This window comes from Mytilus californianus, unplaced genomic scaffold (genome assembly GCF_021869535.1).
Source record: "Mytilus californianus isolate M0D057914Y unplaced genomic scaffold, xbMytCali1.0.p SCAF_21, whole genome shotgun sequence".
NCBI lineage: Eukaryota > Metazoa > Mollusca > Bivalvia > Mytilida > Mytilidae > Mytilus > Mytilus californianus.
In genome coordinates, this window is record NW_026262670.1 from 7,914,522 (window position 1) to 7,937,927 (window position 23,406).

The 23,406-nt window shown below is 35.2% G+C and overlaps 1 protein-coding gene and 2 long non-coding RNA genes across 7 annotated transcripts in view; 2 read left to right on the plus strand and 1 right to left on the minus strand.

Moving 5' to 3' along the window:
* The window catches only part of LOC127731862 (uncharacterized), an 897,808-nt gene that overhangs the window by 743,229 nt on the left and 131,173 nt on the right, over positions 1 to 23,406 (plus strand). For all 4 annotated transcript variants that reach the window (XM_052240725.1, XM_052240723.1, XM_052240724.1 and 1 more), the window contains one exon: positions 14,598 to 14,649. In XM_052240725.1, coding sequence (XP_052096685.1) covers positions 14,598 to 14,649 — 52 coding nt within the window. The remainder of the gene's footprint in view (positions 1 to 14,597; positions 14,650 to 23,406) is intronic.
* Positions 1 to 23,406, minus strand: part of LOC127731900 (uncharacterized) — a 336,874-nt gene that overhangs the window by 264,523 nt on the left and 48,945 nt on the right. The gene's annotated exons all lie outside the window — the stretch shown is intronic.
* Positions 16,800 to 23,406, plus strand: part of LOC127731880 (uncharacterized) — a 29,768-nt gene continuing 23,161 nt past the window's right edge. Inside the window, exons 1-2 of one of the 2 annotated variants that reach the window (XR_007995878.1) lie at positions 16,800 to 18,200; positions 19,948 to 23,292. This is a non-coding gene — a long non-coding RNA (uncharacterized LOC127731880). The remainder of the gene's footprint in view (positions 18,201 to 19,947; positions 23,293 to 23,406) is intronic. The other variant, XR_007995877.1, reaches the window with a different exon arrangement.

Consider the following 23,406-nt stretch of genomic DNA (forward strand, 5'->3'; position numbering starts at 1 on the left):
CACAATCATCATTGGGGTATCTAGTTTAAAAAATGTGTCCGATGACCCCGCCAACCAACCAAGATGGCCGCCATGGCTAAAAATAGAACATAGGGGTAAAATGTAGATTTTGGCTTATATCTCTGAAACCAAAGCATTTAGAGCAAATCTAACATGGAGTAAAATTGTTTATCAGGTCAAGATCTATCTGCCCTGAAATTTTCAGATGAATCGGACAACCCGTTGTTGGGTTGCTGCCCCTGAATTGGTAATTTTAAGGAAATTTTGCCATTTTTGGTTATTATCTTGAATATTATTATAGATAGAGATAAACTGTTAACAGCAATAATGTTCAGCAAAGTATGATCTACAAATAAGTCAACTTGACCAAAATGGTCAGTTGACCCCTTAAGGAGTTATTGCCCTTTATAGTCAATTTTTAACCATTTTTCGTAAATTTTTGTAATCTTTTACAAAAATCTTCTCCTCTGAAACTACTAAGACAAATTTAACCAAAATTGTCCACAATCATCATTAGGGTATCTAGTTTAAAAAATGTGTCCGATGACCCTGCCCGCAAACCAAGATGGCCGACATGGCAAAAAAATAATACATAGGGTAAAATGCAGTTTTTGGCTCATATCTCTGAAACCAAAGCATTTAGAGCAAATCTGATGGTATAAAATTGTTCATTAGGTCAAGATCTATCTGCCCTGAAATTTTCAGACCAATCAGGCAACATGTTGTTGGGTTGCTGCCCCTGAATTGGTAATTTTAAGAAAATTTTGCAGCTTTTGGTTATTATCTTGAATATTATTATAGATAGAGATAAACTGTAAACAGCAATAATGTACAGCAAAGTTAGATCTACAAATAAGTCAACATGACAATAATTGTCAATTGACCCCTTAAGGAGTTATTGCCCTTTATAGTCAATTTTTTACAATTTTCATAAATTTTGTAAATTTTTGTAAATTTTTACAAAATATTTTCCACTGTAACTACTGGGCCAAGTTCATTATAGATAGAGATAATAGTAAGGAGCAAGAATGTTCACTAAAGTAAGATCTACAAACACATCACCATCACCAAAACACAATTTTGTCATGAATCCATCTGTGTCCATTGTTTAATATGCACATAGACCAAGGTGAGCGACACAGGCTCTTTAGAGCCTCTAGTTGTAGTTTCCAGACAATAACTTGTGTGTAAGTGTATGGATCTCTCTGAAATTGTACCACAAGGTTCCATATCGCAAAGGGAAGGCTGGGATTGAGTTTGTGGGTATTTGCCCCAAACGTTCAGGAATTAGTTGCAAAAAAGGGGCCAAAAACAAGTATTTTTCTAGTTTCCAGACAATAACTTGTGTTTAAGTGTATGGATCTCTCTAAAATTGTACTACAAGGTTCCATACCATAAAGGGAAGGCTGGGATTGAGTTTGGGGGTTATTACTCCAAAGGGGGGGGGTCAAAAAGTTTTGGGGGGGATTTTTTTGGGGGTTCATATTTTTTTCTTCAAAATTTTTGAAATTTCAAATTTGTTGAAAAGTTTCAAGAAGAAATCTTCAATTGCACAGTATTGCGCAAAAGCACAGTATTGCGCAACAGCACAGTATTACGCAATAGCAAAATATCTTCAATTTCCCAGTATTGCACAATAGCACAGTATTAACAATAGCACAGTATTAACAATAGCACAGTATTTGGGTAATAGCAAAAAATCTTTAATTGCACAGTATTGCGCAATAGCAAGAAATCTTCAATTGCGCAGTATTGGGTAATAGCACAGTATTGCGCAATAGCAAGAAATCTTCAATTGAAAAGAGGGACCTCGTTGGCCGAGTCTTCTAAGTAGTTACTACTGTACTCACTAGCCAGTCAACACTGAGGTTGTGAGTTCGAACCCCGATTGTGCGGGTGCACTCAACTCAATTGACTAGGATTGTCAGTTTTCCTATCGAAGGTCGTGGTTTTCTCCGGGTACTCCAGCTTCCTCCACCAATAAAAACTGGCCGCCACAAAATAGCCCAAAAGCGATGCTTAAAAGTGGCATTAAAACACCAAAAATCATTCAAATCAATCAATCAAATGAAAATAAAGACAAATCTTTTAACCAATTTCAATGGGATTAATTTAAAGTCTTTAATTTTTGGGGGTTCTAACCTTGTATTACTATTTTGATATTGAGCCCCATTTTTAAATTGGTCTACATTGAGGTCAAAAGGGTCCAAAATTAAACTTAGTTTGATTTCATCAAAAACTGAATTATTGTGGCTGTATGATATGCTGAATCTTATTGTGCATTTAGATTTTGTATTTTAGGCCCTGTTTTCAAATTAGTCCATATTAAGGTTTGAAGGGTCCAAAATTAAACTGTGTTTGATTTCAACTAAAATTCATTTTTTGGTGTTTTTTTATATGCTGAATTTAACCATGTTGTTAGATTTTGGATATCAGACCATTCTAGGTAAATTAAATGTCCCATTTCGAATTTTTAAGATCTTTATCCACATTTATTTTGTGTCAGAAACCTATGTTATGTCAAAAATTTGATCACAATCCAAATTCAGACAGTATCAAGCTTGAATATTGTGTCCAAACTTGCCCCAACTGTTCAGGGTTTGTTCTCCGCGGTCGTATCAGGCTGTGCTCAGCATAGCATTTAATTTTATCTTGCTTTAAGATATTGATTTGATATTTGGTATTTAGCTGTACCATGACAGGTAACAGATCAAGTTCGGAGTTAATTCTGGTCTGATGATTTTGTGCAGAGTTTTGGTCCTTTGACTTCACACAAATAATCAGTTTTTCAAAAAAAAAATGTATTATGCTTGAAGATATTGATTTGATATTTGGTATATAGTTTAACCATGACTTGTTATAGATTAAGATCCAATTTTTTTTCGGTTCGGATGATTTTTGTCGAGCCTTCGACTAGTCGAAAAAGCGAGACATAGCGATCCTACATTCCGTCGTCGTCGTTGTCGTCGGCGGCGTCCACAAATATTCACTCTGTGGTTAAAGTTTTTGAAATTTTAATAACTTTCTTAAACTATCTTGGATTTCTACCAAACTTGGACAGAAGCTTGTTTATGATCATAAGATAGTATCCAGAAGTAAATTTTGAAAAAATAAAATTCCATTTTTTCCGTATTTTACTTATAAATGGACTTAGTTTTTCTGCCGGGAAATATTACATTCACTCTGTGGTTAAAGTTTTTAAAATTTTAATAACTTTCTTATACTATTTTGGATTTGTACCAAACTTGGACAGAAGCTTGTTTATGATCAAAAGCTAGTATCTAGAAGGAAATTTTGTAAAATAATAAATCCATTTTTTCCGTATTTTACTTTTAAATGGACTTAGATTTTCTGTCAGGAAACAACACATTCACTCTGTGGTTAAAGTTTTTAAAATTTTAATAACTTTCTTATACTATTTTGGATTTGTACCAAACTTTAACAGAAGCTTGTTTATGATCAAATGCTAGTATCTAGAAGGAAATTTTGTTTTCTTCCAGTTAACATTACATTCAGTCTGCAGTTAAAGTTTTTAAACATTTATTAGATTCATAAACTATCCTGGATTTTTACCAAACTTGGACAGAAGCTTCTTACAATCAAAAGATAGTATCAAGAGGAATATTTTTATTGATTTACTTCCTCATTTTTGTTGAGCCTGCGATTAACAGAAAAAGTAGGGGAGACACTGGGTTCCGCGGAACCCTTACAAATTTTTTTACGGAGTCAAACCAAATAATCTTATAACATTGCATCCAACAGTGAGCTTGTGAGTTGCTTTTAACTTACATCTTAATTGACATGTCGAAGTTTTATGGTTTCCTCAGGGCACTCAGGCATGCTCCAGTCCAATAAAAAATGACCACCACAGTATAGCCAATAGTGCTCTGAAAGTGGTGTTAAACACCAACAAGCAATCAATCCTTACCACCTCGATATAGACTATAGTACTGAAAGTGGTGTTAAACATCAACAAGCAATCAATCCTTACCACCTCGATATAGACAATAGTACTGAAAGTGGTGTTAAACACCAACAATCAATCCTTACCACCACGATATAGACAATAGTACTGAAAGTGGTGTTAAACACCAACAAGCAATCAATCCTTACCACCTCGATATAGACAATAGTACTGAAAGTGGTGTTAAACACCAACAATCAATCAATCCTTACCAACTCGATATAGACAATAGTACTGAAAGTGGTGTTAAACACCAACAATCAATCCTTACCACCTAGATATAGACAATAGTACTGAAAGTGGTGTTAAACACCAACAATCAATCAATCAATCAATCCTTACCACCAAGATATAGACAATAGTACTGAAAGTGGTGTTAAACACCAACAAGCAATCAATCCTTACCACCATGATATAGACAATAGTACTGAAAGTGGTGTTAAACACCAACAAGCAATCAATCCTTACCACCATGATATAGACAATAGTACTGAAAGTGGTGTTAAACACCAACAAGCAATCAATCAATCCTTACCACCAAGATATAGACAATAGTACTGAAAGTGGTGTTAAACACCAACAATCAATCCTTACCACCACGATATAGACAATAGTACTGAAAGTGGTGTTAAACACCAACAAGCAATCAATTATTACCACCTAGATATAGACAATAGTACTGAAAGTGGTGTTAAACACCAACAATCAATCCTTTCCACCACGATATAGACAATAGTACTGAAAGTGGTGTTAAACATCAACAATCAATCAATCCTTACCACCACGATATAGACAATAGTACTGAAAGTGGTGTTAAACACCAACAATCCATCCTTACCACCAAGATATAGACAATAGTACTGGAAGTGGTCTTAAACACCAACAATTAATCCATCCTTACCACCTCAGGTTTCCTCAGGGCACTCAGGCATGCTCCAGTCCAATAAAAACTGACCACCACAGTATAGCCAATAGTGCTCTGAAAGTGGTGTTAAACACCAACAAGCAATCAATCCTTACCACCTCGATATAGACTATAGTACTGAAAGTGGTGTTAAACATCAACAAGCAATCAATCCTTACCACCTCCATATAGACAATAGTACTGAAAGTGGTGTTAAACACCAACAATCAATCAATCCTTACCACCTCGATATAGACAATAGTACTGAAAGTGGTGTTAAACACCAACAATCAATCAATTCTTACCACCTCGATATAGACAATAGTACTTAAAGTGGTGTTAAACACCAACAATCAATCAATCTCTCCTTACCACCACGATATAGACAATAGTACTGAAAGTGGTGTTAAACACCAACAATCAATCCTTACCACCATGATATAGACAATAGTACTGAAAGTGGTGTTAAACACCAACAATCAATCAATCTCTCCTTACCACCACGATATAGACAATAGTACTGAAAGTGGTGCTAAACATCAACAATCAATCAATCCTTACCACCAAGATATAGACAATAGTACTGAAAGTGGTGCTAAACATCAACAATCAATCAATCTCTCCTTACCACCACGATATAGACAATAGTACTGAAAGTGGTGTTAAACACCAACAATCAATCAATCCTTACTACCTCGATATAGACAATAGTACTGAAAGTGGTGTTAAACATCAACAAACAATCCTTACCAACACGATATAGACAATAGTACTGAAAGTGGTGTTAAACACCAACAATCAATCAATCAATCCTTACCACCACGATATAGACAATAGTACTGAAAGTGGTGTTAAACACCAACAATCAATCAATCCTTACCACCACGATATAGACAATAGTACTGAAAGTGGTGTTAAACACCAACAATCAATCAATCCTCACCACCACGATATAGACAATAGTACTGAAAGTGGTGTTAAACATCAACAATCAATCAATCCTTACCACCTCGATATAGACAATAGTACTGAAAGTGGTGTTAAACACCAACAATCAATCAATCAATCCTTACCACCACGATATAGACAATAGTACTGAAAGTGGTGTTAAACACCAACAATCAATCCTTACCACCACGATATAGACAATAGTACTGAAAGTGGTGTTAAACACCAACAATCAATCAATCTCTCCTTACCACCACGATATAGACAATAATACTGAAAGTGGTGTTAAACACCAACAATCAATCAATCAATCCTTACCACCAAGATATAGACAATAGTACTGAAAGTGGTGCTAAACATCAACAATCAATCAATCCTTACCACCACGATATAGACAATAGTACTGAAAGTGGTGTTAAACACCAACAATCAATCAATCCTTACTACCTCGATATAGACAATAGTACTGAAAGTGGTGTTAAACATCAACAAACAATCAATCCTTACTACCACGGTATAGACAATAGTACTGAAAGTGGTGTTAAACATCAACAAACAATCAATCCTTACTACCACGATATAGACAATAGTACTGAAAGTGGTGTTAAACATCAACAATCCATCCTTACCACCACGATATAGAGTCCCAAGGATCCGGAAATTTTCCCATGTCATTTCGGTCATTTTTTTTGTGATGTAATAATATCGTGATGCACAATAATGCATTTTTCTGAGGGTGACAAGTCTTGCACATGGACAAGTAAAGTCCTTTTTTGTGAAGTATTGGGTCAAACAAGTGTAACTGTACCTTGATCTAACAGTAACAGTGATATCTCCGAGTTAGAAACTACACGAGGAGACGTTTTGTTGTTGTGTATTGCATCACTGAGGTCGTATGCATAAACCTTTAAATTTGCATAAATTAAAAGAGGAATAATTACGGCATGTTTCATCATTTTGAAATAAAGTTATGTAAACCAATTAATAAACTGTGTTGAGTTTCTTATTGCATGTACAAGATATCGTTTGTATTGTTCAAATTGCTGCTGTTTGGATGAGTGTAAGTGATTACCTAATACACAATAAGATAATGTGTATTCGCCTGGTTTACGATATGAGGATCAAAAAGGGGAAACTATGATTCAACTTTTCTTTGAATAAATAACTCAAGTCTGGTATAGTGATAACAATTGAATTTAATAATAAAATTCATGATTTTAAATAAATAAATAATTTATCTGAACAGAAGTTTGTACACAATTACAACAATTCAATGAAAAACAATTGCATTGTAATACTCTAGGAATGACAGTCTATAAATATTCAATACACATAGCAGTCTATCAATGGTAACACAAATACACAGAGTCAATATAAGTCTATCTAATGTTCATAAGCTTAGAGAAAGCATTCTGTTTGTTGTTTTGGTACACTTGTCTTTGACGGTTAGACTGCCACTGACGGAGTGCCGGTTTTGGGTCAAAGTCTTTGACAGAAACACCAACTAATCCTATGCGCATCGGCTGATCCAAAGTGTCGGTGCTGGTCTTGCATCGGAGCTTTGTCTTTATAAGGTTTTGCCTAGAAAACCCATGCTCACACTCTACACTAGAAACTGGTAGGACACTGCGATCTCAATTAAGCTTACAATGTTAACAAATTGGTCTTTCATTGGTGTCACTTCTGTAAGTAGCTCAGCAGGGCTCAGATGTCTAAAGTTGTTGAAAATTATATACTTGATTGTACTCCATTCTTGTAAGGTGGTGTCTTTGTCAAAGCTGGTGTAATGACTGGTCAGTGTGGACAGTTGACTGGTTCCGTAGTGGGGTAAGTCGGAAATGTTGACTGGAAAGGAGGCTGGTTCGAATATAGTGAAGGCCTCAAATATCTTCGAGTCTGGAAATCTGTCTTTTATGTTGTCAGTAAGAGTTGATACCAGATGAACAACTTTGTCAGGAAGGTGGGCATCTCTTGGTGAGCGGCTGAAGTCGATACCTTTGAAGTTCTCTTGTTCAGTTGTTGCTAGGATGAACTGAGACAGAAGTGGCCCAAAAGATGGTTGGTCAGTTAGGTACTCGGCTGATAAGGCAGTCAGGAACCCATCAACTTGTAGTCGGACGGTGCTGTAAGATAGCTCTCTCTGTTGCAGTGCCTTACTAAGGATGTTGATCTTGCTGAAGATATCACTCAGGAAGTGGAGCAGGAAGAGGAACTTGTAGGATGTCATGTGATGCACCATGGAACTTGCTACTATATCACTGTCACCTTGGTCTGATACCATATGGACTATCGAAACTAAGGATCTTCTTAAGTTGTCTAATGCATGGCCCATAGATAACCATCGGACTTTGTGGACATCTAGTGGATTCAGCTGTGGGTCGTCTAGGATTGTTTGCCATGTACGGAGCTCTGACAGGTTGGATGGTGACCTCTTGAAATATGTGTAGACTGTTTTGATGATGCTCTCTATAAATTTGATTTCTGGAATCTCTTTGGATAGGTCAACACATGCTAGGGCTAGACGATGAGCAACACAGTGCATCTCTATCAGATATGGACTGTTCTCTTTTAGGAGCTGGGATACACCAGTGTGTTTACCGATCATGACAGCTGCACCATCGGATCCCATACCGTACAGCTTGGAAAGGTCAACATCATTTGCTTGCAGGTAGGCTATAAGTTGGCTGGTTATGGCAACACTGTCGCAGGCAGTCAGGTTTATCAATTTGGAGTAGGTGATCTTAAGTTTGGCATCTTTCAAATAGCTGAGGTACAATATCAAGTGTTTCTGTGTAGATAGGTCGGTGGACTCGTCTATCATTATAGAGAACGCTGGACTGTCTTTTACATCTTACAAAACGGTCTGCTCAATCTGGGAGGAAATAATTTTGATGAATTCTGAGCAAGCTGTATCTTCTTGGTACATTGTCGATGTTATAGGTGCTCCATTCATCTTGGACAGCTCATTCAGGGACTGGTACTTGTCGATAGGTAAATTTTCTTTGGCAATGTAGTAAGCATTTCTAAACAGTGTTGTCATGGCATCATCTGTTTTTTCATACACCTTCTCTACCATCGTCTTAAGTTTGTTGTCTTTGGCTGCTTCATCAGACTTTAAGGATTGAACATGATCATTGGAACTTGCATGGTCTACTAAGGTGGACTTTCTGAAGTTGCAGGCCCCGGGATATACAAAATTGTTTTTCTTTTTGTGTTTCTGGCAGATGGTGCAGAACATGGCATTACGTTTACTGTCAAAGGTAAGCCATGCGAACAACTGCAACCATTTGGCATTGAAAGATCTGGCATTTTTGGCAGGTTTCTGGTTTTCATCTGACGACTCTCTTTTACGCTTATTCATTGTTGGAACTTATTATGAATTTATATTTAATATTCAAAGCTTTTATACCAGCAAAAATAACCTTGAAACAATTAAAGAAAAACGCCCATGAATTCTGTTGGTCTTTACAGAGAGAATGTATGGCTTCACTTGGGTAAAAATCGGAAGTATAGCCAGGAAAACAAAAGAAAGGATAACGCCCATTACATTCTGTGAGTAAGATGGTTTCAAAAAATCGGAAGTGCAAAAAAAACAAAAAAAAATCGAGATTGTTCATTCGCTGAGTATATTTCTTAAATAGGCTGTATGGCTTCAAATCTAAATTACGTTATTTAGTTTTAATTCCTTTTTTAAACATTTTTTTTTAATTCTGCATTCCTATAAATTATAGGCTTTACCACTTTTGCAAATCTATTAATATCTTTATCTGCCATTTCCTACCGAAAAGTTAAATAAGATTATCAATTAACCCATGTTGATCCCCATTTTCCATGCGCAAACTCAGTAAACATAAATCTATATTTAACAAACGTTGACCAAATCAGCTGATCGATTATAAATGGATTATATGTTTTATTTGGATAAAAATTGACAGATTCTCGAGTCAACAGTGTTATTTGTCTTCTTTAATGAATAAAATAATATCTGTTTGGGAAAATCTAGGTCAGAATGGTTAAAACGTTAAATTTGATGCACAGCAAATCGCCATATTGTTTTTATTGCTTAACAGGTGTTTACAGGTGAGATTTGTGTACATGGCCTTTATGGCTTTAATCAAGACAATAACGACACCCAAGCCGAATTCAAACTTCCTGGACATTGATTACTATCCTCAAGTGGTGATAATTACTATGTAAACAAACCTAGTGGCTTCAACCCAGGCTTACCCCACGCTGTGACTCGACAGAGTCCTGTACATTGTTTTCACTTACATTATAGAATAAACAACAGACTAATGATTAATATTATTAAATCACTAACACAAATCAATAAAATTTTTATTTTGTCTCAAACAAATCTATTTTTCTTGATGACCTGAAAACAAAAATAAGTTCAAAATGGCGACCGATAAAACCCTGATCTCAATGAAATGACCGAAATTATTTCTGTAAAAAAACAAAAAAGACCAAAATCCCAATAAATCATTTCGGTCTTTTCAGTTTCCAAATCGGTCATGTCTGGCATATATGACCGTTTCCGGACCCTTGATATAGACAATAGTACTGAAAGTGGTGTTAAACACCAACAATCAATCAATCCATCCTCACCACCACGATATAGACAATTGTACTGAAAGTGGTGCTAAACATCAACAATCCATCCTTACCACCACGATATAGAAAATAGTACTGAAAGTGGTGTTAAACATCAACAATCAATCAATCCTTACCATTACGATATAGACAATAGTAATGAAAGTGGTGTTAAACACCAACAATCAATCAATCCTTACCACCATGATATAGACAATAGTACTGAAAGTGGTGTTAAATACCAACAATCAATCAATCCTTACCACCACGATATAGACAATAGTACTGAAAGTGGTGTTAAACATCAACAAACAATCAATTCTTACCACCACAATTAAGACAATAGAACTGAAAGTGGTGTTAAACACCAACAATCAATCAATCTCTCCTTACCACCACGATATAGACAATAGTACTGAAAGTGGTGTTAAACACCAACAATTAATCCTTACCACCTAGATATAGACAATAGTACTGAAAGTGGTGCTAAACATCAACAATCAATCAATCCTTACCACCAAGATATAGACAAAAGTACTGAAAGTGGTGCTAAACACCAACAATCAATCAATCCTTACCACCACGATATAGACAATAGTACTGAAAGTGGTGTTAAACATCAACAAACAATCAATCCTTACCACTATGATATAGACAATAGAACTGAAAGTGGTGTTAACCACCATTAATCAATCAATCCATCCTTACCACCAAGATAAAGACAATAGTACTGAAAGTGGTGTGAAACACCAACAATCAATCAATCAATCCTTACCGGCAAGATATAGACAATAGTACTGAAAGTGGTGTTAAACACCAACAATCAATCAATCAATCCTTACCGGCAAGATATAGACAATAGTACTGAAAGTGGTGTTAAACACCAACAATCAATCCATCCTTACCACAATGGTATAGACAATAGTACTGAAAGTGGTGTTAAACACCAACAATCAATTCTTACCACCACAGTATAGACAATTGTACTGAAAGTGGTGCTAAACATCAACAATCCATCCTTACCACCACGATATAGACAATAGTACTGAAAGTGGTGTTAAACACCAACAATCAATCAATCCTTACCACCACGATATAGACAATAGTACTGAAAGTGGTGTTAAACACCAACAATCAATCAATCCTTACCACCACGATATAGACAATAGTACTGAAAGTGGTGTTAAACACCAACAATCAATCAATCCTTACCACCACGATATAGACAATAGTACTGAAAGTGGTGTTAAACACCAACAATCAATCAATCCTTACCACCACGATATAGACAATAGTACTGAAAGTGGTGTTAAACATCAACAAACAATCAATTCTTACCACCACAATTAAGACAATAGAACTGAAAGTGGTGTTAAACACCAACAATCAATCAATCTCTCCTTACCACCACGATATAGACAATAGTACTGAAAGTGGTGTTAAACACCAACAATTAATCCTTACCACCTAGATATAGACAATAGTACTGAAAGTGGTGCTAAACATCAACAATCAATCAATCCTTACCACCAAGATATAGACAAAAGTACTGAAAGTGGTGCTAAACACCAACAATCAATCAATCCTTACCACCACGATATAGACAATAGTACTGAAAGTGGTGTTAAACATCAACAAGCAATCAATCCTTACCACTATGATATAGACAATAGAACTGAAAGTGGTGTTAACCACCATTAATCAATCAATCCATCCTTACCACCAAGATAAAGACAATAGTACTGAAAGTGGTGTGAAACACCAACAATCAATCAATCAATCCTTACCGGCAAGATATAGACAATAGTACTGAAAGTGGTGTTAAACACCAACAATCAATCAATCAATCCTTACCGGCAAGATATAGACAATAGTACTGAAAGTGGTGTTAAACACCAACAATCAATCCATCCTTACCACAATGGTATAGACAATAGTACTGAAAGTGGTGTTAAACACCAACAATCAATTCTTACCACCACAGTATAGACAATTGTACTGAAAGTGGTGCTAAACATCAACAATCCATCCTTACCACCACGATATAGACAATAGTACTGAAAGTGGTGTTAAACACCAACAATCAATCAATCCTTACCACCACGATATAGACAATAGTACTGAAAGTGGTGTTAAACACCAACAATCAATCAATCCTTACCACCACGATATAGACAATAGTACTGAAAGTGGTGTTAAACACCAACAATCAATCAATCCTTACCACCATGATATAGACAATAGTACTGAAAGTGGTGTTAAACACCAACAATCAATCAATCCTTACCACCACGATATAGACAATAGTACTGAAAGTGGTGTTAAACACCAACAATCAATCAATCCTTACCACCAAGATATAGACAATAGTACTGAAAGTGGTGTTAAAAATCAACAAACAATCAATTCTTACCACCACGATATAGACAATAGAACTGAAAGTGGTGTTAACCACCAACAATCAATCAATCAATCCTTACCACCACGATATAGACAATAGTACTGAAAGTGGTGTTAAACACCAACAATCAATCAATCCTCACCACCACGATATAGACAATAGTACTGAAAGTGGTGTTAAACATCAACAATCAATCAATCCTTACCACCACGATATAGACAATAGTACTGAAAGTGGTGTTAAACACCAACAATCAATCAATCTCTCCTTACCACCACGATATAGACAATAGTACTGAAAGTGGTGCTAAACATCAAACAATCCATCCTTACCACCACGATATAGACAATAGTTCTGAAAGTGGTGTTAAACACCAACAATCAATCTCTCCTTACCACAACAGAATAGACAATAGTACTGAAAGTGGTGCTAAACATCAACAATCAATCAAACCTTACCACCACGATATAGACAATAGTACTGAAAGTGGTGTTAAACACCAACAATCAACTCTTACCACCACGATATAGACAATAGTACTGAAATTGGTGTAAAACACCATCAATCAATCCTTACCACCACGATATAGACAATAGTACTGAAAGTGGTGTTAAACACCAACAATCAATCCATCCTCACCACCATGATATAGACAATAGTACTAAAAGTGGTGTTAAACACCAACAATCAATCAATCCTTACCACCACGATATAGACAATAGTACTGAAAGTGGTGTTAAATACCAACAATCAATCAATCCTTACCACCACGATATAGACAATAGTACTGAAAGTGGTGTTAAATACCAACAAACAATCAATCCTTACTACCACGGTATAGACAATAGTACTGAAAGTGGTGTTAAACATCAACAATCAATCAATCAATCCTTACCACCATGATATAGACAATAGTGCTGAAAGTGGTGTTAAACATCAACAAACAATCAATTCTTACCACCACAATATAGACAATAGAACTGAAAGTGGTGTTAAACACCAACAATCAATCAATCCTTTACACCGCGATATAGACAATAGTACTGAAAGTGGTGTTAAACACCAACAATCAATCAATCCTTACCACCACTATATAGACAATAGTACTGAAAGTGGTGTTAAACACCAACAAACAATCAATCCTCACCACCGCGATATAGACAATAGTACTGAAAGTGGTGTTAAACACCAACAATTAATCCTTACCACCACGATATAGACAATAGTACTGAAAGTTGTGTTAAACACCATTAATCAATCAATCAATCCAATTTAGTTTTTGCAAAAATGCCAAGGTTCTCAAGCGATACACTCTTGTTTGAGCCTCTTTTCTAATTTTCATTTCTGCTGTTTATCTTTAAACTACAAAACCTGGTTTTCCATTAAACACAAATATTCTTGTTGCATTGTATAAATTTTGAGGAGCAAAAATTGTATAAATTTTGAGGGGCAAAAATGCTGGGTAAGCCATATACAGGCTCCTTCGAACCTATATAGTTTAGTTATACCCCAAATACTATCTTAGCTTAAGGGACAATTTTATTTTACGGTTTAACATATCTATACTTAATTTACCACAAATTACATACTTCAAAAACAACCTGTACACTTTTACTCTGGGCCTCACAATTTTTTGGAAAATATGAAAATTTTATCGATATATAGTATATAATGTGTAACATTTTTATTGTATATTATTTTTGGGGGGTTTATATCTTAGAAATTTAATAGTTCTACAAGAAATATGAGTAAAGGTATATTCACAGTGCATATTCCTTATTTTTCAGTCTGTCATGTCAGAGGAATCTTCAGGTGTGACTGCTGGTCAAGGGATGGAAGGTAATTTTCATTAATAATTTTTGTAATAAATATTTGGTATTTTAAAAGTGTTTGGTGTATATGTCTGTCTGGCAGAGTTCATATCAGGATCTTTTGTGGCCAACTACATACCGTAAATTCGAAAGTAATTCGTGCATTTATTATTGCGATTTTTTTGTACGACCGCAAATTTATTTGCAGTAGTATTATGTTATGGTGTTGTCTGCGTCTGCGTCTGAAGACATTTTGGTTCGCAGACAATAACTTGATTATAAGTTCATGGATCTCTATGAAATTTTAGCACAACATTCCATACCACTAAAGAACAGTTGGGATTGTTTTGGGGGGCTATTGTCCTAGCTTTTTTTTTTTTAGGGGTAAAAAAAAGGAAGTTTTACTGGTTCATTAGGGCCCCGTTGAATGGCGGGTTGCTCTATAGTGATCAGTCTGTCCGTCCGTCCATCTGTCTGTCCGTAACAAATTGTGTCCGCTCTATAGAGAACCGTTATGATTTCAAAGTTTATACTTGACATGTATATTAAACAAAACCAGAGGGTGTGTCATAATGTATGTACAACTTCCTAGGTCAAAGGTCAAGGTCAAAAACTTTGGTTTTAGTTGACAACCCCATGTCCTATGGTAAAGATCATATCCTCTCTATATCTTGAGAACCATTATGATTTCAAAGTTTATACTTGACATGTATATTAACCAACACCAGAGGGTGTGTCATAATGTATGTACAACTTCCTAGGTCAAAGGTCAAGGTCAAAAACTTTGGTTTCAGTTGACAACCCCATGTCCTATGGTAAAGATACAAATTTTTTACCACACGTTATTCACAGCGGGGCCCACAGAGATGGCTCCCATCTCAATGATATCTAGTTGAAAGTAAATTGGTTTGCAGACAATAATTTTAGTGTACGTGTATGGATGTCTAAAAATTTTTAGCACATGGTTCAATACCACAATAAGAGGGTTGGGATTGATTTGGGGGGTTATTGTCTTAGTTTTGTAATTAGGGGCCAGAAAGGGGCCAAAAACAATTATGTGTCTGGTTTTAAGACAATAACTTGAGTATAAGAGATATTTCTTTGATCAAATTTTAGCACAAGGTTCCACACCACAAAAGGAAAGTTAGGATAAATGTTGGGGGTTATTGTCGTAGATGTTTAGGATTTAGGGGCCAAAAAGGGTCTTACAAAAACAATTTTTTGTCAGGTTCACAGACAATTACTTGAGTATAACTGTATGGATCTCTATAAAATGTGAGCACAAAGTTCCATACCACAAAAGAAGGTTGTGATTTATTTTGGAGGTTATTGTCGTTGCTGTTTAGGAATTAGGGGCCAAAAAGGGGCCAAAAACAAGCATTTTTCATGTTTCAGGACAATAATTGGTGTATAGATTTCTATGAAATTTTATCACAAGGTTCCATATTTCAAATTATAAGTTTAGAATGAGTTTTGTCGAGCCTGCGACTTTTGTCGCAAAAAAAGTCGCAAAAGCGAGACATAGCGATCCTACATTCCGTCGTCGTCGTCAGTGGGGGCGTCCACAAATATTCACTCTGTGGTTAAAGTTTTTGAAATTTTAATAACTTTCTTAAACTATCCTGGATTTCTAACAAACTTGGACAGAAGCTTGTTTATGATCATAAGATAGTATCCAGAAGTAAATTTTGCAAAAAAAAAAAAATCCTGTTTATCCGTATTTTACTTATAAATAGACTTAGTTTTTCTGCCAGTTAACATTACATTCACTCTGTGGTTAAAGTTTTTAAAATTTTAATAACTTTCTTAAACTATCCTGGATTTCTACCAAACTTGGACAGAAGCTTGTTTATGATCATAAGACAGTATCTAGAAAGAAATTTTGTAAAAATTTATTTCCTGTTTTTTCGTATACTACTGGACTTAGTTTTTCTTCCAGTTCACATTACATATAGTCTGCAGTTAAAGTTTTAAAAACATTTATTAGATCCATAAACCATCCTGGATTCTTACCAGACTTGGACAGAAGCTTCTTACAATCAAAAGATAGTATCTAGAGGAAAATTTAAAAAAAAAATTTCCCCATTTTTGTTGAGCCTGCGACTAACAGCAAAAGTAGGCGAGACACTGGGTTCTGCGGAACCCTTACGAATTTTTGAGTGTCATGACTCATGGCCCATACCGTTTAATAATTAGGGGTCGAAAAGGGGCAGAAGACAATTATTTTTCTGGGTTGCAGGCAATAACTTGAATATAAGTGTATGGATCTCTATTCAATTTTAGCACAAGGTTCCATACCACAATAGGAAGGTTGGGTTTTTTTTTCGGGGGTTATTATAGTAGCTTTTTATACGACCGCAAAAATTGAAAATTTTTTGGTCGTATATTGGTATGACGTTGGCATCGTCGTCGTCGTCGTCCGAAGACACATTGGTTTTCGCACTCTAACTTTAGTTTAAGTGAATGGATCTCCATGAAATTTTACCATAAGGTTCAATACCACGAAAGGAAGGTGGGGATTGATTTTGGGGGTTATGGTACCAACAGTTAAGGAATTAGGGGCCAAAAAGGGGCCAAAAATAAGCATTTTTGTAACTTCCAGACAATAACTTGTGTGTAAGTGTATGGATCTCTCTGACATTGTACCACAAGGTTCCATATCACAAAGGGAAGGCTGTAATCGATTTGGGGGGTAATTGCCTCAAAATTTTAGGAATTAGGGGCCAAAAAAGGGGCAAAAAACAAGCATTTTTCTAGTTTCATGACAATAACTTGTGTGTAAGTGTTTGGATATTTCTGAAATTGTACTACAAGGTTCCATATCACAAAGGGAAAGTTTGAATTGAGTTTGGGGGTAATTGCCCGAAACGTTTAGGAATTGGGGGCCAAAAAGGGGCCAAAAATAAGCATTTTTCTAGTTTCCAGACAATAACTTGTGTTCAAGTGTATGGATCTCTCTGAAATTGTACTGCAAGGTACCATACCACAAAGGGAAGGCTGGGATTGAGTTTGGGGGTGATGAATCATAAGGGGGTTCAAAAAATTGGGGGGGGGATTTTTTTTTTCTTTTTTTTTCTTTTTTTCCTTTTTTTTTTCTTTTAAAATTTTCCATTTCAAGTTGGTTATTTCTGATTAATATTTAAAAGCAAATAATAATGATATGGTAGGAGATACACACCAAACAGGATGTGTAAATTATTATATAATAAGTATTGTGCAATAGCAAGAAATTTTCAATTGCACAGTATTGCACAATTGCAAGAAATCTTCAATTGCACAGTATTGCGCAATAGCAAGAAATCTTCAATTGCACAGTATTGCGCAATAGCAAGAAATATCCAATAGCACAATATTGCGCAATAGCAAGAAATTGTCAATTGTACAGTATTGCACAATAGCAAGAAATATTCAATTGCACAGTATTGTGCAAAAGAAGATACTTCGTATAAATTGCTTATTTCTTGATCAATTTCAATGGGGTTTTATTCTTGAATTCTTGGGGTTCTTTAATATGCTGAATCTAACCGTGTATTAAGTTTTTGGATTTTGGGCCCCGTTTTTAAATTGGTCCACATTGAGGTCCAAAGGGTCCAAAATTTAACTTTGTTTGATTTCATCAAAAATTGAATTATTGGGGTTCTTTGATATGCCGAATCTAACCGTGTATTTAGATTCTTAATTTTTGGTTCCGTTTTCAAATTGGTCTACATTAAGGTCAAAAGGGTCCAAAATTAAACTTAGTTTGATTTTAACAAAAATTGAATTTTTGGGGTACTTTGATATGCTGAATCTAAACATGTATTTAGATTTTTGATTATGGGCCCAGTTTTCAAGTTGGTCCAAATCGGGGTCCAAAATTAAACTTTGTTTGATTTCAACAAAAATTGAATATATGGGGTTCTTTGATATGCTGAATCTAACCATGTATTTAGATTTTTGATTTTTGGGCCCCGTTATCAACTTTGTCCACATTGAGGTCAAAAGGGTCCAAAATTAAACTTTGTTTGATTTCATCAAAAATTGAATTCTTGGGGTTCTTTGATATGCTGAATCTAACCATGTATTTAGATTTTTTATTTGTGGACCCGCTATCAAATTGGTTCATATTGAGGTCAAAAGGGTCCAAAATTAAACTTAGTTTGATTTTAACAAAAATTGAATTCTTGGGGTTCTTTGATATGCTGAATCTAAACATGTGTTTAGATTTTTATACGACCGCAAAAATTAAAAATTTTTTGGTCGTATATTGGTATGACGTTGGCGTCGTCGTCATCGTCGTCGTCGTCCGGCGTCGTCCGAAGACACATTGGTTTTCGCACTCTAACTTTAGTTTAAGTGAATGGATCTCCATGAAATTTCACCATAAGGTTCAATACCACAAAAGGAAGGTTGGGATTGATTTTGGGGGTTATGGTACCAACAGTTAAGGAATTAGGGGCCAAAAAGGGGCCAAAAATAAGCATTTTTGTAACTTTCAGACAATAACTTGTGTGTAAGTGTATGGATCTCTCTGACATTGTACCACAAGGTTCCATATCACAAAGGGAAGGCTGTAATTGATTTTGGGGGTAATTGCCTCAAAATTTTAGGAATTAGGGGCCAAAAAAGGGGCAAAAAACAAGCATTTTTCTAGTTTCATGACAATAACTTGTGTGTAAGTGTTTGGATATTTCTGAAATTGTACTACAAGGTTCCATATCACAAAGGGAAAGCTGGAATTGAGTTTTGGGGTAATTCCCCGAAACGTTTAGGAATTGGGGGCCAAAAAGGGGCCAAAAATAAGCATTTTTCTAGTTTCCAGACAATAACTTGTGTTCAAGTGTATGGATCTCTCTGAAATTGTACTGCAAGGTACCATACCACAAAGGGAAGGCTGGGATTGAGTTTTGGGGTGATGAATCATAAGGGGGTTCAAAAAATTGGGGGGGGCGGATTTTTTTTCTTTTTTTTTTTTCTTTTTTTCCTTTTTTTTTTCTTTTAAAATTTTCCATTTTAAGCACAATAGCAAGAAATCTTCAATTGCACAGTATTGCGCAATAGCAAGAAATCTTCAATTTAACAGTATTGCGCAATAGCAAGAAATATCCAATAGCACAATATTGCGCAATAGCAAGAAATTGTCAATTGTACAGTATTGCGCAATAGCAAGAAATATTCAATTGCACAGTATTGTGCAAAAGAAGATACTTTGTATAAATTGCTTATTTCTTGATCAATTTCAATAGGGTTTTATTCTTGAATTCTTGGGGTTCTTTAATATGCTGAATCTAACCGTGTATTAAGTTTTTGGATTTTGGGCCCCGTTTTTAAATTGGTCCACATTGAGGTCCAAAGGGTCCAAAATTAAACTTTGTTTGATTTCATCAAAAATTGAATTATTGGGGTTCTTTGATATGCCGAATCTAACCGTGTATTTAGATTTTTAATTTTGGGTCCCGTTTTTTAAATTTGTCTACATTAAGGTCCAAAGGGTCCAAAATTAAACTTAGTTTGATTTTAACAAAAATTGAATTCTTAGGGTTCTTTGATATGCTGAATCTAAACATGTGTTTAGATTTTTGATTATGGGCCCAGTTTTCAAGTTGGTCCAAGTTGGGGTCCAAAATTAAACTTTGTTTGATTTCAACAAAAATTGAATATATGGGGTTCTTTGATATGCTGAATCTAAACATGTATTTAGATTTTAGATTTTTGGCCCAGTTTTCAAGTTGGTCCAAATTGGGGTCCAAAATTAAACTTTGTTTGATTTCAACAAAAATTGAATATATGGGGTTCTTTGATATGCTGAATCTTACCATGTATTTAGATTTTTTATTTGTGGGCCCGCTATCAAATTGGTTCATATTGAGGTCAAAAGGGTCCAAAATTAAACTTTGTTTGATTTCATCAAAAATTGAATTATTGGGGTTCTTTGATATGCCAATTCTAACCGTATATTTAGATTTTTAATTTTGGGTCCTGTTTTTTAAATTGGTCTACATTAAGGTCCAAAGGGTCCAAAATTAAACTTAGTTTGATTTTAACAAAAATTGAATTTTTGGGGTTCTTTGATATGCTGAATCTAAACATGTGTTTAGATTTTTGATTATGGGACCAGTTTTCAAGTTGGTCCAAGTTGGGGTCCAAAATTAAACTTTGTTTGATTTCAACAAAAATTGAATATATGGGGTTCTTTGATATGCTGAATCTAAACATGTATTTAGATTTTAGATTTTTGGCCCAGTTTTCAAGATGGTCCAAATTGGGGTCCAAAATTAAACTTTGTTTGATTTCAACAAAAATTGAATATATGGGGTTCTTTGATATGCTGAATCTTACCATGTATTTAGATTTTTTATTTGTGGGCCCGCTATCAAATTGGTTCATATTGAGGTCAAAAGGGTCCAAAATTAAACTTTGTTTGATTTCATCAAAAATTTAATTATTGGGGTTCTTTGATATGCCAAATCTAACTGTGTTTTTAGATTTTTAATTTAGGGTCCTGTTTTTTAAATTTGTCTACATTAAGGTCCAAAGGGTCCAAAATTAAACTTAGTTTGATTTTAACAAAAATTGAATTCTTCGGGTACTTTGATATGCTGAATCTAAACATGTGTTTAGATTTTTGATTATGGGACCAGTTTTCAAGTTTGTCCAAGTTGGGGTCCAAAATTAAACTTTGTTTGATTTCAACAAAAATTGAATATATGGGGTTCTTTAATATGCTGAATCTAACCATGTATTTTGATTTTGGACATTGGACCATAATAGGTAAATTAAAAAAATTGAAGTTCTTAGACCACATTCTTTCTGTGTCAGAAACCTATGCTGTGTCAAATATTTAATCACAATCCAAATTCAGAGCTGTATCAAGCTTGAATGTTGTGTCCATACTTGCCCCAACTGTTCAGGGTTCGACCTCTGCGGTCGTATCAAGCTGCGCCCAGCGAAGCATTTTATTGATTATGGGCCCAGTTTTCAAGTTGGTCCAAATCGGGGTCCAAAATTAAACTTTGTTTGATTTCAACAAAAATTGAATATATGGGGTTCTTTGATATGCTGAATCTAACCATGTATTTAGATTTTTGATTTTTGGGCCCCGTTATCAACTTTGTCCACATTGAGGTCAAAAGGGTCCAAAATTAAACTTTGTTTGATTTCATCAAAAATTGAATTATTGGGGTTCTTTGATATGCCAAATCTAACCGTGTATTTAGATTTTTAATTTTGGGTCCTGTTTTTAAATTGGTCTACATTAAGGTCCAAAGGGTCCAAAATTAAACTTAGTTTGATTTTAACAAAAATTGAATTCTTGGGGTTCTTTGATATGCTGAATCTAAACATGTGTTTAGATTTTTGATTATGGGCCCAGTTTTCAAGTTGGTCCAAGTTGGGGTCCAAAATTAAACTTTGTTTGATTTCAACAAAAATTGAATATATGGGGTTCTTTGATATGCTGAATCTAAACATGTATTTAGATTTTAGATTTTTGGCCCAGTTTTCAAGTTGGTCCAAATTGGGGTCCAAAATTAAACTTTGTTTGATTTCAACAAAAATTGAATATATGGGGTTCTTTGATATGCTGAATCTTACCATGTATTTAGATTTTTTATTTGTGGGCCCGCTATCAAATTGGTTCATATTGAGGTCAAAAGGGTCCAAAATTAAACTTTGTTTGATTTCATCAAAAAATTAATTATTGGGGTTCTTTGATATGCCAAATCTAACCGTGTATTTAGATTTTTAATTTTGGGTCCCGTTTTTTAAATTGGTCTACATTAAGGTCCAAAGGGTCCAAAATTAAACTTAGTTTGATTTTAACAAAAATTGAATTCTTGGGGTACTTTGATATGCTGAATCTAAACATGTGTTTAGATTTTTGTCGAGCCTGCGACTTTTGTCGCAGAAAGCTCGACATAGGGATAGCGATCCGGCGGCGGCGGCGTTAGCTAACTTCTTAAAAGCTTTATATTTTAGAAGATGGAAGACCTGGATGCTTCATACTTTGTATATGGATGCCTCATGTTACGAAGTTTCCGTCAGTCACATGTCCAATGTCCTTGACCTCATTTTCATGGTTCAGTGACTACTTGAAAAAAAAGTTCAGATTTTTTGTACTGTTAAATTCTCTCTTATTATAAGTAATAGGATAACTATATTTGGTATGTGCGTACCTTGCAAGGTCCTCATGCCCGTCAGACAGTTTTCACTTGACCTCGACCTCATTTCATGGATCAGTGAACAAGGTTAAGTTTTCGTGGTCAAGTCCATATCTCAGATACTATAAGCAATAGGTCTAGTATATTCGGTGTATGGAAGGACTGTAAGGTGTATATGTCCAACTGGCAGGTGTCATCTGACCTTGACCTCATTTTCATGGTTCAGTGGTTATAGTTAAGTTTTTGTGTTTTGGTCTGTTTTTCTTATACTGTATGCAATAGGTCTACTATATTTGGTGTATGGAATGATTGTAAGGTGTACATGTCTAGCTGGCAGGTGTCATCTGACCTTGACCTCATTTTCATGGTTCAGTGGACAAAGTTAAGTTTTTGAGTTTTGGTCTTTCTTTCTAATACTGCATGCAATAGGTCAGCTATATTTGGTGTATGGAATGATTGTAAGGTGTACATGTCTAGCTGGCAGGTGTCATCTGACCTTGACCTCATTTTCATGGTTCAGTGGACAAAGTTAAGTTTTTGAGTTTTGGTCTTTCTTTCTAATACTGCATGCAATAGGTCAGCTATATTTGGTGTATGGAATGATTGTAAGGTGTACATGTCTAGCTGGCAGGTGTCATCTTACCTTG